Raw genomic sequence first — 13,163 nt, 5'->3', positions numbered from 1 at the left:
CAGACAAACTACAGCGCTGTGAATTCACTTAAGATATCTATATCTGTCTATGGTATTACTATGAGCGTCAAAAGTGTGTCAACACCCAAAAACATTTTGCTTTTTGTAAGATTGAAAAACCATAAAACATATATAGGGTTTATTCAACCAAATATAAAGTTTTATTCAACCTATGTAAATCTATCTAAATACTTCTAAATATCTATGTAACTACTAAATATCTATGTAAATACTGCAGATGATCAGTTTTCGAGTCGAAAACAGTTTTTTGATTGTTTCTTTTTTGAATGAATTAATCTTGGAAGACGAAATATAATGAATTATATGCCCTGGATCTTCTTTCATTAGAAAATTTTGTCAAAATTTTATGTCGGTAGAAAATTTTCTCAAAATTTTATTTCTATATTTTGTCAAAGTTTTATTTCTATAAAAATTTTGTCAAAATTTTATTTCCATTGAAAAATATGTCAACATTTTATTTCTATCGAAATTTTGTCAAAATTTTTTTCTATAGAAAATTTTGCAAAATTTTCTATAGGAAATTTTTGCAAAATTTTATTTTTATAGAAAATTTTTGCAAAATTTTATTTCTATAGAAAATTTTTGCAAAATTTTATTTCTATAGAAAATTTTATCAAAATTTTATTTTTATAGAAAAGAATTTTATTTCTGTAGAAAATTTTCTCAAAATTTTTTTTCTATATTTTGTCAAAATTTTATTTCTATAAAAAATTTGTCAAAATTTTATTTCCATAGAAAAATTTGTCAACATTTTATTTCTATCGAAATTTTGTCAAAATTTTTTTCTATAAAGAATTTTGCAATATTTTATTTCTATAGAAAATTTTTGCAAAACTTTATTTCTATAGAAAATTTTTGCAAAATTTTATTTCTATAGAAAATTTTGTCAAAATTGTATTTCTATAGAAAAATTTGTCAAAATTTTATTTCTATCGAATATTTTGTCAAAATTTTATTTCTATAGAATATTTTATCACAATTTTATTTTTATCGAAAATTTTCTCAAAATTTTATTTGTATCGAAAATTTTCTCAAAATTTTATTTTTATAGAAAATTTTGTCAAAATTATAGTTTTATAGAAAATTTTATCAACACTTTATTTCTATAGAAAGTTTTCATTGTTGTTGTTGTTGTTTTCAGCTTAAAACCATGCATTCACTAAACAACAAGTGGAGCTTAACCAACAGAGGAGTTGTCTATAGAAAATTTTTGTCAAAACTTTATTTCTATAAAAAATTCTGTTAAAAATTTTATTTCTATAGAAAATTTTCTCAAAATGTTATTTCTATAGAAAATTTTGTCAAAATTGTATTTCTATAGAAAACTTTGTCAAAATGTTATTTCTATAGAAAATTTTGTCAACAATTATTTCTATAGAAAATTTTGTCAAAATTTTATTTCTTTAGAAAATTTTGAGAAAATTTTATTTCTATAGAAAATTTTGTCAAAATTTTAAAAACTGAAACCACATTTGATCTTTACATTTTATTGAGTATTTATTTAATCTTTAAGCTTTGCTTTTTTCGAATATTAGACATATACATTTATATAAAAAATAATTGAGTCTTTTTGTTCGTAGTAAATTTCTTGTATGAAATTATTTGTATAAAAATTTGAGCATACGATTATGTTAATCTCTAGAAATTTGTTATGAGTTTGTTTTTTGTTTAATCATAATATACAATGTTCCTTCCAAATGATAGTAAGTAGTATTATTAGTAGTAGTTTACATACTCCTTTCATATCGAGGTAGAAAACGAATACACTTCCTAAATTAAACTTAGGAAGAATTTATGGAACACAATATCACACTCATACACTGGGGGACGTGGTCGATAGAAGAAATCCTTTTTTATGATAATTAAAGCTCTAAATCTTTGGCAACCATATTACACATATTGTTATTTTTGCGATTTAATGCATATGTATGACCAGGGAACTTGTGGGAATGTTTTGCGTGTACCGATTTTTTGTAATTGTAGCTGGCTTTAAGATTTACCGTTTTGGTATTTTTTAAACTGGAAATGAAAAAGAAAAGAATTTTGTTTAGATAGAAAAATATTTTGAATTAATTTATAAAAATTAATTTATAAAAAAGTACTAATAAATAAAAAAAATTAATTGTAATGCTCAGAACTGAACTCCGATTGGGTAAAGCCTCTGCCACAGAATTCTAATGTCTAATATTCCACATTGATGAATATAAATTTGTATCGCTTTCTTTTAATGCATCGGAAAACTTACGTCAATTGCATTTCAGGCCTCTGTAACCGCATACACAACTTGAGTTCATCATAGAAATCTATGTGAGCCTGCAAAACTATTTTCGGTTCATAGGAGAAAACAAACTCATTCGTCACAGTGGCATAGGTGAAGCCAACTTTCATCATGCCATAAACAACAGTAGCAGCACTATAAAAAATATCATTATTATTAATAATTAATTTTAACATTTATTAAAAAAAACACTTTTCAAACTTACTTCTGTTTAATTTCCGTATCAGCATTACGATTCCAAAGACTAAAACCAGCTTTACCATTTAAATCAATCGATTTTGCTCCTATAACATTGAAATGTGCTGTGGCGCCCGATGATAATATCACATAGTGTTCGTGATCATGGGCCAACATGGTACCCTGAAAAGCGGGTGTTGAATCCGATACTGTGCCACTCCATATATGTGTCATTAACTCAGCCTTTCCGGTGAAGAAGACTAGAGGTCGATGTACGACTCCATTTACAGAAATTTCCATGCCAGCTGTGATGGGGCTATATTCGGGATTTTCTTCATCATCGTCATCGAATTGTCCCTCTTCTTCGGCATCATTGTTATTGGACATAAATGAGTCCAAACCATTTGTAAAGATACCAAGCTATAGATTAAAAAGGAATACACACAAAAAGGAATCAATACTTGACGATACGGATATCTAGGGCTATTAAATATTGCCAACAAGTGGATATAGGACCTGTTCCTAATAAGTCAATTAGGTGACATTTTTATTTCTATGGAAATAAAATTTTGACAAAATTTTCTATAGAAATAACATTTTGACAAAATTTTCTATAGAAATAAAATTTTGACAAAATTTTCTATAGAAATAACATTTTGACAAAATTTTCTATAGAAATAAAATTTTGGCAAAATTTCTTAGAGAAATAAAATTTTGATAAAATCTCTTAAAGAAATAAAATTTTGACAAAATTTTCTATAGAAATAAAATTTTGACAAAATTTTCTATAGAAATAAAATTTTGACAAAATTTTCTATAGAAATAAAATTTTGATAAAATTTTCTATAGAAATAAAATTTTAACAAAATTTTCTATAGAAACTAAAATTTTGACAAAAAAAGTTTAAAAGGAAATACAATTTTTATAAAATTTTCTATAGAAATAAAATTTTGCAAAAATTTTCTATAGAAATAAAATTTTGCAAAAAATTTTTTATAGAAATAAGATTTTGACAAAATTTTCTATAGAAACAAAATTTTGACAAAATTTTCTATAGAAATTAAATTTTGACAAAATTTTCTATAGAAATAAAATTTTGACAAAATTTTCTATAGAAATAAAATTTTTACTAAATTTTTTTAGAACTAAAATTTTGACAAAATTTTCTATAGAAATAAAATTTTGAGAACATTTTCTATAGAAATAAAATTTTGACAAAATTTTCTATAGAAATAAAATTTTGACAAAATTTTCTATAGAAATAAAATTTTGACAAAATTTTCTATAGAAATAAAATTTTGACAAAATTTTCTATAGAAATAAAATTTTGACAAAGTTTGCTGTAGACATAAAATTTTGACAAAATTTTCTATAGAAATAAAATTTTGACAAAATTTTCTATACAAATAAAATTTTGACAAAATTTTCTATACAAATAAAATGTTGAAAAAATTTTCTATAGAAATAAAATTTTGACAAAATTTTCTATAGAAATAAAATTTTGACAAAATTTTCTATAGAAATAAAATTTTGACAAAATTTTCTATAGAAATAAAATTTTGACAAAACTTTCTATAGAAATAAAATTTTGACAAAATTTTCTATAGAAACTAAAATTTTTACAAAATTTTCTATAGAAATAAAATTTTGACAAAATTTTCTATAGAAATAACATTTTGACAAAATTTTCTATAGAAATAAAATTTTGACAAAATGTTCTATAGAAATAAAATTTTGACAAAATTTTCTATAGAAATAAAAGTTTGAAAAAATTTTCCATAGAAATAAAATTTTGAAAAATTTTTCCATAGAAATAAAATTTTGACAAAATTTTCTATACAAATAAAATATTGCAAACATTTTCTATACAAATAAAATATTGCAAAAATCTTCTACAGAAATAAAATTGTGGAAAATTTTTCTACAGAAATAAAATTTTGCAAAAATTTCCTATAGAAATAAAATTTTGCAAAAATTTTCTATAGAAATAAAATTTTGACAAAATTTTCTATAGAACTGAAATTTTGCAAACATTTTCTATAGAAATAAAATTTTGACAAAATTTTCTATAGAAATAACATTTTGAAAAAATTTTCTATAGAAATGAAATTTTGACAAAATTTTCTTTAGAAATAAAATTTTGACAAAATTTTCTATGGAAATAAAAGATTGCAAAAATTTTCTACAGAAATAAAATTTTGGAAAATTTTTCTACAGAAATAAAATTTTGCTAAAATTTTCTATAGAAATAAAATTTTGCAAAAATTTCCTATAGAAATAAAATTTTGACTAAATTTTCTATAGAAAAAAAATTTTGACAAAATTTGCTTTAGAAATAAAATTTTGACAAAATTTTCTATAGAAATAAAATTTTGACAAAATTTTCTTGCTTGGTATACTTTCCAATAGTTTCTAACATAATGTAATAGTTGCGATGTCCTTCTCACTCTTAAGCTGCATCCCTTTTACCCTGGGTATAGTGTAGTCGTATTTATATTTTTAAGACTCACTCATTTGATCTTTCTGCAGACCCATTGAGCATTAACTCTCTATAGGGGCATTGTAAGATCGCCTATGTAGAAAAAGGTTTCAAATCCTTCGTCCACGGCTGATGATCCTTTCCCAATGGGCAAATCAAAGAATTGCGTAAAACTCTTTGAAAAAAGAGAGAATTCACAAGTGGTAACAGAAAAATCTAAGCTAGCCTAAAATAACGCTCTGCCACCTGACCACCCGCAGTAATGGCGGCACAGTGCCTCCTCTAATATTATTTATGGATTTGCAAACCTTACCTTAAAAGTGCTAGCTTCATATTCACCAGCCCGTAACAGCAACTCCACCGATCCACGACGCAATACACCTTTGTGGACTTCTTGTACACTAAGTAAGGTCTCATTAAAAGCTGGCGCAGAAGAAAGAGGGCGAGCCAAAACCGAAGTAAATCCTAAATAAAAATTGCAAATTTATTTAGAAGTTATGGTAACCGATTCCGTCACAACTCTTCTCACCTTTTTGTCCCAATATGTGATAATTGTTAATATGTGGCCTTTCATTCAAACACATTTGCAGTAGAACTTTAAATTTAGGATGTTTTTCGGCATACATTTGGAATTTTTGTATGACATAGGTTTTGATCTCAAAAAGTCGATCGTTCGAAGCCAAATAGTCCAACATATGACCCAATTCCTCTTTGGTGGGGCGCATATCTAATAGAATATCCAAAGCCAAGGTACGGGCAGAGGTTGCATATTTCTTACGGCTTTGATAGAACATAAATGTGAAAGCTAAACGATGAGGCTCCTTGAAATGTTCCACGGAGAAACGTCTCAAGGCTTGCATGGCGGCAACAGATAATTTTGGTTCAGCCAAATAGGCATAGCCCATTAAAGTCTCTATGGCACGATGATCGGCAATATTTTGTAAACCTCTAATCATTAGAAGTTTACATTCCTCATCTTTGCCACAATTTTTCTTTAGATTTTCTATCAAATAATCGCGTATATCGATTTCGATAACTTCACGCTCAAAATGATGGGCCAACGATGACATACATTGAACTATGGCACTTTTTATTTTTCGATTTTGTATTGAATCATCCAGGGCTTTGGCCATGGCAAAGAGATCTTTGACAATTTCCTCTTCAGGATGGGTACCAACTGCCAATGATTGCAAATATTTTTCCAATAAATCGAAATCACTTAATTTTCCATATTGAAATGTAGCATTAATGGCCTTATGGGCATCAAAGGTCTGAGTGGCTCCAAGTAAATCAACCAATTGTGAATGGATCTCCTTATGGTTATTTAATATCTCTTGAAATTCTTCCTGTTTTGTAATACGGGCCAATGGTACAAGTCTTGCAAAGGCTTCGGCCAATTCTTCATGGCCTATAAGTTTAGTGGCCAGGTGCTTGGCATATTTTTTAATTTCGCTTTTTAACTAAATCGAGAAAAAATACAAAATCTATTAATTTCCAATTGTTTCTGAAGAGTCTGGATCAAGAAAATCTTACTGTTACTAGGCCATATTCAGTAACCGCTCCATCAACATCAGCTTCCATATCAAATTCACGATACCAATCCAAAAGACTTTGTACAGCCTCATCCAAAGTTTCAAATTCTAGTTGTTCAACATGTTCCTCAGTGGCACTAACGTGTTTCATGGTGAATACAGATTCAACAATTGTTCCAATCTCAGGCTGAGCAGTTAAATGCATTTGATGTGTTTCCACGGAATGGGCTTGTAGCAAAGCTCCCCCTGGAGAAATATCATATTCAACATTTTCAATAGATAAACGTGATATATCTGAAATTTGGAAGGAAGGAGGATTTTGATTAGCACCATCCGAATACCATGATAAATGTGTTTTACTTACCCAAAGGTTTTTCACCTCGATATGCAACTTTTAAATCCCAATTGGAACAATCGGTTTTCTTTTTCTCTACCTTCTGTTTGGATTTGGCATTGTAGAAGACATTACACATACCGGACGTATCAACCTCTACAATTGGACCAACTTTATATTGTATTTGCAAGAGAGATGCAATGCCTCTCTCTATATTGAGCAATGATTGATCCCTGTATTGGTGGGCAATAACTTTTGTGGGTCCATGACCCTCAAAACGTATGTAGAATGGTCTATCGGGAATTTTTGTAATCTCTTGATTTCTTTCTTTGCCCTTTTTATCCATGGTAGTTACACGATTTTCCGTGAAATATATCTGGACAAGTTGATCATTGCCTTTACTCCAAACACTATTGACTTTGAGTAATGTACTAAAGGTGTAACTGGTTTCCTCTGCGGCCCCATGTGAGATTTCTTTGATTGTCACTTTATTCGTGAGTGTGTAGTAATTTTGACTATTAAATGGTATTAGGGGAGCAAAGAGGGGTTCTGAAATTGGGAAAAACACGAGTACATTAGTAAAAGAAGAAGATGAAAAATATCCTAACCAAGAGCACCGAAAAAATATTTCTTGTTTCAATCACAAACACAATTATTAATCCGATTAAAAATTTAATTTACTTTTTTATTTGAAAAAATTATTTAATCAATTTATAGTTAAATTGATTTTTTTTTAAATCTAATTAAATGGTTAATTGAAAAAAATATTTTCTTAAATTTAAAATATTTTAAAAATATAAGATCTTGGCTGAAAAACCCCAAATGGAAATATATCGACAGTACTCCCCATCTCGGCACTCTGTCTTCATGTCGGATGAAATCAATCTTGGAATGTCTGGCATGGGCAGAGTAATTTGAAACTTTTCTCGGCAAATGGGAGATGCAGCATTTGCATTAACACAGCGAAAAAATGAAAACTACCAAAGAGTTTGACTGGAAAAACGTCATCTGAAATAGTTTTCCACTTCAAGTGATGATATGGACAACTGTGAACGCATACGGCCACTCCCGAATTATTTTCATGGGAGCCACTGTGGTGCAATGGTTAGCATGCCCTCCTTGCATACACAGGGTCGTTTTTGTTTGTTTTTTTCCTGGTTTTATTTCTGTTTTGCTCGATGCGCTTCTCTTGCTTTTGGGAGCTTGCAATGTTGACATATCTAGAGTAAGTTCCTGGGTATATCCTCTTCGGCATATTGATTTCTCTTTCTTTCTATACCGACTTCCAGCCTCTTCTACAGCTACCGATTACGTCAAGCAATTTATACCATCTCAAAGACTCCGTTTTGTTCTGTTGGTTGCCTATCACTGCTTTACTGCTCATTTACCGAACTACTGACTGACACTTCACTAGGTCTTCTTCTTCTGATAATCTTATTTTTTGCTATATAATCCGGTTTTGGCTGGTAGAAGTTGGTAAAAATCCTCGCAGAATCATTGACTTCTCTATCGTTTCTTAATTTATTCGGAGATTTACAATGTTTGGCACTCGATTACGCAATATCTACTTATGTGCCGCTTTCGCCTGCGATCGGAGTACCTTAGTGCTTCCTTCAAAAATAGACTCTAACTCCCTATTATCTATTCTCTCGTCTGCTACATTTATCATTTGAGTGTTCTTGCGAGCCGTCACCGGTGTCCGAAAATGTAGTTCTACTTTGAGATGACCACGAGGGTCCCTTTGCAAGTAGTGAGGTCCTCGTGAGGGTTGGCACAAGACCTTATGGCTACTTGTGTTCACAGTCGGGTGGGGCACCGATAATATCTATAGAACATATATCGTCAACTTAATGGTTATGAGGCACAAAGCAATTCCAGTGGTTTAACGGGGCGAGGACAGTTGTGACATTAGCCGGACAGACCTGGGATGCAACCCCCAAGTACTCAGGTAACAGAATTCCACATCTGTTCCTAGCTTATATTCTAATTCTAAGTTCATTAGTCACCTTTTCAGGTGAATAATGAGTTCATTATGTTCATCTGTTTTGATTGATTAGGGAGGCATCACTGGTCCACGGTTGCCACACAAGCTCAATATTATTTACCAAATTTTGGAGACAATTTTACCAAACAAACAAGTAAGGAAAGTCTAAAGTCGGGCGGGGCCGACTATATTATACCCTCCACCACTTTGTAGATCTAAATTTTCGATACCATATCACATCCCTCAAATGTGTTGGGGGCTATATATAAAGGTTTGTCCCAAATACATACATTTAAATATCACTCGATCTGGACAGAATTTGATAGACTTCTACAAAATATATAGACTCAAAATTTAAGTCCGCTAATGCACTAGGGTGGAACACAATGTTAGTACAAAAATATGGGAAACGTTTAAATCTGAAGCAATTTTAAGGAAACTTCGAAAAAGTTTATTTATGATTTATCGCTCGATATATATGTATTAGAAGTTTAGGAAAATTAGAGTCATTTTTAAAACCTTTCGACTAAGCAGTGGCGATTTTACAAGGAAAATGTTGGTATTTTGACCATTTTTGTCGAAATCAGTAAAACATATATATGGGAGCTATATCTAAATCTGAACCGATTTCAACCAAATTTGGCACGCATAGTAACAATGCTAATTCTACTCCCTGTGCAAAATTTCTACTAAATCGGAGTTAAAAATTGGCCTCTGTGGTCATATGAGTGTAAATCGGGCGAAAGGTATATATGGGAGATATATCTAAATCTGAACCGATTTCAACCAAATTTGGCACCCATAGTTACAATGCTAATTCTACTCCCTATGCAAAATTTCAACTAAATCGGAGTTAAAAATTGGCCTCTGTGGTCATATGAGTGTAAATCGGGCGAAAGCTATATATGGGAGATATATCCAAATCTGAACCGATTTCAACCAAATTTGGCACCCATAGTTACAATGCTAATTCTACTCCCTATGCAAAATTTCAACTAAATCGGAGCAAAAAATTGGCCTCTGTGGGCAAATGAGTGTAAATCGGGCGAAAGCTATATATGGGAGCTATATCTAAATCTGAACCGATTTGGCTGATATTTTGGAAGTTTTTCGAGACCCATATTCGGATGTACGGAATTTGAGGAAGATCGGTTGATATACACGCCAATTATGACCAGATCGGTGAAAAATATATATGACAGCTATATCTAAATCTGAACCGGTTTTTTCCAAAATCAATAGGGATCGTTTTTGAGCCGAAATAGGACCCTATACCAAATTTTAGGACAATCGGACTAAAACTGCGAGCTGTACTTTGCACACAAAAATACATCAACAGACAGACAGACGGACAGACAGACAGACAGACGGACATCGCTAAATCGACTCAGAATTTAATTCTAAGCCGATCCGTATACTAAAAGGTTGGTCTATGATTACTCCTTCTTGGCGTTACATACAAATGCACAAACTTATTGTACCCTGTACCACAGTAGTTGTGAAGGGTATAAAAACTCTTATTTTGCAAAACTTTATTTCTATACAAAATTTGTTCAAAAATTTCAAAATTTTATTTTATTTCTAAAAATGTTTTTGTCAAAATTTTATTTCTGTGTAAGATTTTATCAAAATTTTATTTCTATAGAAAATGTTGTCAACATTTTATTTCTATAGAGAATTTTGTCAAAATTTCATTTCTATAGAAAATTTTGTCAAAATTTTATTTCTATAGAAAATTTTGTCAAAATTTTATTTCTGTAGAAAATGTTATCAAAATTTTATTCCTATAGAAATTTGTATCAAAATTTTATTTCTATAGAAAACATTGCCAAAATTTTATTTCTATAGAAAATTTTGTCAAAATTTTATTTCTATAGAAAATTTTGTCAACATGTTATTTCTATAGAAAATTTTTGTCAACATGTTATTTCTATAAAATATTTTTTTAATTTATTTCTATAGAATATTTTGTCAAGATTTTAGTTCTATAGAAAATTTTGTCAATTTTTTTTCTATAGAGGATCTAATCATAATTTTATTTCTATAAAAAAATGTTTGTCAAAATGTTATTTCTATAGAAAATTTTGTCAAAATTTTATTTCTATAGAAAATTTTCTAAAAATTTTATTTCTATAGAAAATTTTCTCATTATTTTATTTTAATAGAAAATTTTGTCAAAATGTTATTTCTATAGAAAATTATTTCTATATAAGTTTGTGAAGTAGAAATAACATTTCTATAAAATATTTTTTTAATTTATTTCTATAGAATATTTTGTCAAGATTTTAGTTCTATAGAAAATTTTGTCAATTTTTTTCTATAGAGGATCTAATCATAATTTTATTTCTATAAAAAATTTTGTCAAAATTTTATTTCTATAGAAAATTTTCTCAAAATTTTATATCTATAGAAAATTTTCTCAAAATTTTATTTCAATAGAAAATTTTGTCAAAATGTTATTTCTATAGAAAATTATTTCTATATAAGTTTGTGAAGTAACTCTTAGAGAGGAATATTTTGCAAAATCTACCAAAACATCAAGAACTCTACCAATCTATCAAACAATATAAAATATACCATTTTTGTAGAAGTCTACCAACCGTGATTCTTATATCTAGTACATAATATGTAAAATAAGGGATCCATTTCTACAAAGCCAAAAAGAGCATAGATTTGAATTGAACTGCCTTTCTTTCGAATGGTTTTTCGTTTGATATACAGGAACAGGGCATCAATTCAAGAAAATTGAAATTTCCGTTTTGCCGATTTTAAATTTTAAAGTCGAATCATGATTGAAGTACCATGAGTAGAATCTAAAGTCTTTGCCTTCTAACTGATTTAGTGTTTTGCCTTACACACACCATTTTGAGTTAGAATGCTATAGAAGCTATGATATATCGTTCGATTATCAATAAAGTAAGACATTGTGCCATATAAAAGATCTATGTCGGAAACCATACGCAGTATGCATGCATAACGTCACTTATCTAAAGGCGATATTTTCGCTTTTTCTCAAATTTATGACATGGTTTGCTATTCAAATAAATTTAAAAAATCTTATTTTCTAAGTGATAAGCTAACTAATACTTTAACGGCCACGTCACTTTTATGTAGTTTCCCTCAAACAAATAATCCAAAGAAATATGTAATAATAAGACTGTCTCAGATTGGAAACTGATGCTGCTACTACGGAACAATACAAACACAATAATCACGCAGCAATACTAAAGAAGAATACAAACAGAACCACAGACTGAAAAAGTAACAACAACAAAAAAAAACTTTCTCCATTATCAGTACGACCCAAAACGATTGATTGTACTTAAGGTTATCATTGACTAGCAAAATGGAAAAATGGTCAATAGGTTTTAAGGGAAGGTGTTATGGATATCAAGTGTTTTTTTTTTATTATTTCCAATGACCACTTCCTATCAATAAAAATCATCGACAAATGCAAGTTCATTGAACTTCAAATAGTAAGAGAACAAGTATGGCAAAGTCAACGTTTCTGTTGTTCTGCGAAGGGTTATGGACATGCTAATAGGGCATGTATTGAATAGCTAATAAATCATTCGTTGTATTCTTCCTTACCCACCGAAGTAAGAAAAAACAAAAAAATAATACAACATATCCAGCAGGCGGCATACGTCATTCTCCTACACTTTCTCCACATTCTTATGGCAAGTATATTAGTCTGACGACTTACTAAGATGAGCCAACCAACCAACCAAGAATTGGTGGTGTTTTGGTGCCTAATGAATTTAATAAACAATATTAATCTTCTTGTTTCGGACAACTTACCTGTTCCATGAGACAAACAGTACACCAAGAATGTAGACAATAGTACAACTCTCAGAATCATTGTGAATGGGTGGTGTTCGAAAAATGTTATCTTGCTTTTTATATGTTTTAATTAATTCATTGAATGCAATTGCCCGCAATTGATTCCTTAATTAATGATCATTTGTTAGTTGAATTGCAAAAATGTGTTGCAGTCTTTACTCGATGTTTACGAAGAGAGAATAAAAACGTAATGATAGTTAAACACTCATTCATCGAATTCTCGCTATTTGTTTACTGCCCCAATACCGGCTATATTTTTACTGCACCAACTGACCACCTGACAGAATGTTTTGAGAGAATGATTGGAAGAACAAAGATGAAGTAGTACAAACGAACCCCTATGCCTTTTCAAGCATAAACAACGCCGTCAACTTTTAAAGGCGGCGATTTTAAACTTCGACGCAGAACTTCAATGGACCGTTCAGATGGCAAATAAGGAGAAGTCACAATAAACATAAGCACTGGAGAAATGATTATATTCAAACCGATGCTTGAGCATTCCCAATAAACACAGG

The 13,163-nt window shown here is 29.6% G+C and overlaps 1 protein-coding gene across 1 annotated transcript; it reads right to left on the bottom strand.

Moving 5' to 3' along the window:
* Nucleotides 1–1,492: 1,492 nt before the first annotated feature.
* On the bottom strand, nt 1,493–12,945 carry Mtp (microsomal triacylglycerol transfer protein). The gene is made up of 8 exons (XM_075297189.1): nt 12,607–12,945; nt 6,852–7,370; nt 6,489–6,781; nt 5,485–6,415; nt 5,269–5,420; nt 2,505–2,896; nt 2,267–2,434; nt 1,493–2,040 (listed from the first exon to the last, which is right to left on the bottom strand). Exons 1-8 carry the CDS (start codon nt 12,665–12,667, stop codon nt 1,884–1,886), a joined length of 2,673 nt encoding a protein of 890 aa, XP_075153304.1. The 5' UTR covers nt 12,668–12,945; the 3' UTR covers nt 1,493–1,883.
* Nucleotides 12,946–13,163: the final 218 nt, after the last annotated feature.

The sequence above is a fragment of the Haematobia irritans genome, chromosome 2 (assembly GCF_050003625.1).
Source record: "Haematobia irritans isolate KBUSLIRL chromosome 2, ASM5000362v1, whole genome shotgun sequence".
NCBI lineage: Eukaryota > Metazoa > Arthropoda > Insecta > Diptera > Muscidae > Haematobia > Haematobia irritans.
This window is presented reverse-complemented; position numbering and strand designations above follow the sequence as displayed.

Excerpts from the sequence above, each read along its gene's own strand:
- Mtp (XM_075297189.1), bottom strand. The coding sequence starts at position 12,667 with ATGATTCTGAGAGTTGTACTATTGTCTACATTCTTGGTGTACTGTTTG. Across the intron at positions 2,897-5,268 it reads ATGAAGCTAGCACTTTTAAG|CTTGGTATCTTTACAAATGG; the intron begins GTAAGGTTTGCA and ends TTTAATCTATAG. Across the intron at positions 2,041-2,266 it reads AGGCCTGAAATGCAATTGAC|TTTAAAAAATACCAAAACGG; the intron begins GTAAGTTTTCCG and ends TTTCATTTCCAG.